At 35.4% G+C, this 4,740-nt stretch overlaps 1 protein-coding gene across 1 annotated transcript; it reads left to right on the forward strand.

Annotated features, from left to right (window-relative positions):
• The first annotated feature begins 3,013 nt into the window (after positions 1-3,013).
• Positions 3,014-4,740, forward strand: LOC142636936 (putative serine/threonine-protein kinase PBL23). The gene is made up of 4 exons (XM_075811227.1): positions 3,014-3,116; positions 3,257-3,446; positions 3,580-3,971; positions 4,330-4,740. Exons 2-4 carry the CDS (start codon positions 3,326-3,328, stop codon positions 4,576-4,578), a joined length of 762 nt encoding a protein of 253 aa, XP_075667342.1. The 5' UTR covers positions 3,014-3,116; positions 3,257-3,325; the 3' UTR covers positions 4,579-4,740.

The raw sequence follows: 4,740 nt of genomic DNA on the forward strand, positions 1-4,740 counted from the left end.
GAATATGCCCTTTTGATAAATAAACAAATATAAAGAAACTTTTTCCTAAGTTGGGCCCAAGTTTAAAAATAGCTATGAGCGGCTCGATTTATTATTCCTACTTTTATATGCGAAATTTATTAGGTAATCCGGAAGTATACTCCCTCCCTCTCACATGGAGATAAATCCCATGATAGGTGAGACCCACCCCTATGTGAGAAAATAGAGCATCAACCACAATAAAGTATAAAATGACCCATTTTATGTGTGCCAAGTGCCCACCATGGATACCATATTTATTGTATACAAATCACAACATATTGTCTCAATAATTGCTAAAAAATAGGGGGAAAAAAAGAGTCAATATTAAGGTTTATCAACCACAATTGCACTTGACAGCATTAGCTTGTTGACTCAAATGGCGGTTCTTTGGTACTAGGTTAGAATATGGATTATAGGTTGAGTGAAGGGGTGTAGGTCCACTAGTCATCATAAAAATATAGTAACTTCGTCCTAAATTATTGGTCTTGTATTATATTTTAGGATATCCCAAAATGTTATCCTATTTCTAAAATTAAAAACCACTCATTTAATTTAATGAGCATTTAAAATTTTTGAAGTTTCTAAACAAGATTAACAATTCATTTATTTAAGGGTAAACTTATATTTATTTATATAGGAAATAAGACAATAAATGATTTTTCCTTTAAAAATTGTGTTTTCAAAACAAGGCCAAAAATTTGGGATGTAAGAAGTAACAAAAATGGTTGATATTTTTTGGTGTTTTCAGTAGTAACATCGCGGTTCAATTCTTCCTTCACTCAATTATCGAATTATCAAAAAAAAAAAATATATATATATATATATATATATATATATATATATATATATATATAATACCATGTGATCATTAAAAATGACATTTTACATGTACTTTTAAATTACAAGACCTATTTAAAAGTTATTTAATTTATTTAAATCATTGAATGGGTTATGTGATATAATAGAAGTAAATTAACACATTGTAGCATAGTTTAGAGGATATTTATCCCAACCGATTTGCAAGAGATTTTTATGCATGAAATATTGGCATTGGCGATTAGAGGAGAAGAAAAAGTTGGTTCTCTGAGGCAGGAAAGTGTACGCGTCAGTTTCATTAAACAGAACAGCCTTAACAGCTCTCTCTCTCTCTCTCTGTCTAGAAAAAATCGACTAAATAAAGCACTATATATGAATAGAAATGTGAATGGACCAACTATAGAAATCAATAACCATGGCAAAACTGACATTCTAAGTTCTAACACTCCTAATATTGTTCTCCCCGACAAACCGGAAAACCAGTTCTACCATAGTAACGTTGTTTTTTCAGTTTCTCAAATCTTAGAAAGAGCTTATTCTCTAAGAAAATTTCATAACATTATACAAAGAGCTTATCCTCTGCTCTTTGTATAATATTTCATTTTGAGTTTGATATTGAGTTCTGTTCCTGAAAAGGGTGTGATTAAGAGTTTTGTAGCGAAGGCCGGTTGGTAGGAGATGGACTGCTTCAAGTGTGGAGCGAAGCGGCCTTTGGTTTGTTGTACGAGAGGCCGAGGCAGAAGGGAATATGATGCTCGACAAACATATGCATCCATGCTTTCAACCTTCTCAATGAAAACAGGTAGCATATATATAAAAAAAGAAAAAAGAAGAAGAAGACTTTATTAATTTCTTATGTAGTGTACTATGTTTAATGCACCTTTGAAATGATTATTCTGAGTTTTTGTGTTTTTTTGTGTGAAGATTTATATTTCTATTACTTTTTATTGTATCGCCAAAAGGTAAAGTTGTCTCCTTGGACGTGGATCACATGTGAAATTGAGTGTGTCCGTAGTATTATTGTTTCTATTTGGTGCTAATGTGTTTAGCCCATTTGAAATTTATCAGGGGTTTTTGGAGGAAGATTTATATTTCATATTGCTTTTTATTGTTTCGCAAAGAATTGAAGCTGTCTTTTTAGACGTGGGATTCACATGTTGTGAGAGGGCCGCTATAGATTTCCCTATCTTTATACACTGATCCATACAAAGATGGTGAAGAAAGAAAAAAGCACATAAACTTTTGATTTGTTTTTGTTCCAGTGCCTTCTTTGTCCTATGAATTTTCCTCTACTCTTTCATACAAGAGAATCCTAATCCAAGTCTCTCAGCCATACCATAACCAAGAAAAGCAGAGATCACACGCTGACCACTCCAACAAAACACACACACACATGCAGAGAGAAAATGTCAGGTGCCAGTTGGGGTTGGGCCAACTTGCAATGACATAAGCCCTGAAGACATTGCTTTGGTCTTCATTTCCTTTTTCTACATATACTTTATTTCAAAGGTCGCATTACCAACCCTCCACCCTCCAAAGGAACCCACTGTGTTTAACCCTCAAAACAAGTTGCTTCTATGTGTTTGTTGCTGTCATCATTGGTCTTTTCCTCCCTGTGAGGCTATAACGTATATCTTTCATTTGTTGATGACTTTGCAGATTGCAGTAAAACATAAATTATTTATTTGTTAATTCAAGTTAAGTATTTTATTTCATTTTCATCCTCATGGAATTTGGTTTTAATTTTGGTGAGGTTCTACTACTTTTGTTTTTGGCATTTGATTAAACGTTCACGGAAATTTTCATGAACGGAAAATGCTTATTGATGTGAATTGAAAAAGGATCGTGTATAGATTATGTGGTGCTATTTCGAAAAGCCTCAGAAGTTAGAACAATGATTGAGTTGAAATCTGAAACTAAAGCTTCTTTTCATAAAAGTTGTGAGGGTTTGACCTTATATTTAGTGTTGTATAAATTCATAAGCAACTTTCAATTCTATCTCTTATGGTTCTTAATGCAGTTGATCAGAATTGTTTCAGCTGAATTTTTGAACCATGATTCTTAATGCAGTTCATAGGCTTTGTTATTAATGTGCAGGAAGCAGCAAGCATAGGAATCTTGCTCAAGAGATACTGAAATTAGGACATGCAAGAATTTCTGCGCAGGTCTTCACATTTTATGATTTGGCTGCTGCAACTGACAACTTCAATCCTGATTGTCTGGTTGGCGAAGGTGGATTCGGGAGAGTGTACAAAGGATACATAGGGAATACTGATCAGGTCTCTCTTCCCTCTCTCTCTCTCTCTCTCTCTCTCTCTCTCTCTCTCTCTCTCTCTCTCTCTCTCTCTCCCCCTGAGACACACAAGAGTGTCATCCTAAATATTCTTTGGAGTTTCATGCTTGGGTTTATTATATGCAGGTTGTGGCTGTTAAGCAACTTGACAGGAAAGGATTGCAAGGAAGTAGAGAATTCTTTGCAGAGGTTCTGATGTTAAGTCTGGTTGAACACCCAAATCTTGTTGATTTGATTGGCTATTGTGCAGATGGTGATCAAAGAATTTTAGTTTATGAATTCATGGCCAATGGATCTTTGGAAAATCATCTTCTAGGTATGCCTAAAAAAAGTAATTCTTTCAACTTAACAGCTTAATTTCAAGGACTCTTTACTAGTATTGTCTAATCAGTAATCAATTGTAATGAAGGTCTTGATAATAAAACTAATTAGTTTCTTTAATTCTTCAGAATTACCTCCAGGTAGGAAGCCTCTGGATTGGTATACCCGGATGAAAATAGCTGCAGGAGCAGCTAAAGGACTAGAATACTTGCATGACTTTGCCAAACCGCCAGTGATTTATCGTGATTTTAAAGCATCTAACATATTATTAGATGAGGAACTCTGTCCAAAGCTCTCTGATTTCGGACTTGCTAAGATAGGTCCAACAGGAGGCAAGGACCATGTGTCTACAAGGGTGATGGGGACCTATGGCTATTGTGCACCAGAGTATGCTTCAACAGGACAACTGACAACAAAGTCCGATGTGTATAGCTTTGGCGTTGTGTTTCTGGAATTAATCACAGGTAGGAGAGCTATTGATACAGCAAGAATGACTGAGGAGCAGAACCTAATTACTTGGGTATGTTCATAAGTAGCACTTAACTCTGCAAATCTTTAATGTAACTACTTTTGTAGGTGACTAAAATCTTTCTCCACTAGGTGCTTAGAATAGATTGTTCCATTAAAAAATAAGTTACCATGTTCTTTGAAATAACTTTGATACACTTGTTTTCACCTTTGCCTAAACCCTTTACAGCATATAAATCACAAAGAGATAAAACATTCCTCCAAGGGACTTACAGTCTAGGAGTATTCATCCTCTAGATTTTTTTAACGTTCGATTAAATATGATGATCTTTGCAATTTGTTAGAATTATGAGGTTGGAATTCATTTTCTATCAAGAGCTTGATAAAAATTTCTATTTTGCATCCTGCAGGCACAGCCGCTTTTTAGGGACAGAAAGAAGTTTACATTAATGGCTGACCCTTTGCTAAAAGGAAATTACCCTGTAAAGGGTCTTTATCAAGCTCTTGCAGTTGCTGCAATGTGTCTTCAAGAGGAAGCTGACACCCGACCTTTGATGGGCGATGTTGTAACTGCTATTGAGCATCTGGCAACACCAAGAGACGATGGGAAAGTTGCTTCAGATTTATCAAAAGCAGTGGTGCACACGCTGGATCTGTGAGAGAAGAAAGTGGCAATAGAGGGAGAGAGCTTTAGCATCAAAGGGACTGAAGCTCTTGCAACTAACTGCAATGCGACAAACAAACCCATGGCCTAAAATTTGATATATAAAGATATAAGCTCCTCTGTCACAGTCCAACAATATGCAAGTTGTTCAAAAGTG

This window comes from Castanea sativa, chromosome 5, assembly GCF_040712315.1.
Source record: "Castanea sativa cultivar Marrone di Chiusa Pesio chromosome 5, ASM4071231v1".
Lineage (NCBI taxonomy): Eukaryota > Viridiplantae > Streptophyta > Magnoliopsida > Fagales > Fagaceae > Castanea > Castanea sativa.

Coding starts and splice junctions, on each gene's coding strand:
- LOC142636936 (XM_075811227.1), top strand. CDS start 3,326: ATGTTAAGTCTGGTTGAACACCCAAATCTTGTTGATTTGATTGGCTAT. Junction 3,447..3,579: donor TTTGGAAAATCATCTTCTAG/GTATGCCTAAAA, acceptor TTAATTCTTCAG/AATTACCTCCAGGTAGGAAG. Junction 3,972..4,329: donor AGCAGAACCTAATTACTTGG/GTATGTTCATAA, acceptor TGCATCCTGCAG/GCACAGCCGCTTTTTAGGGA.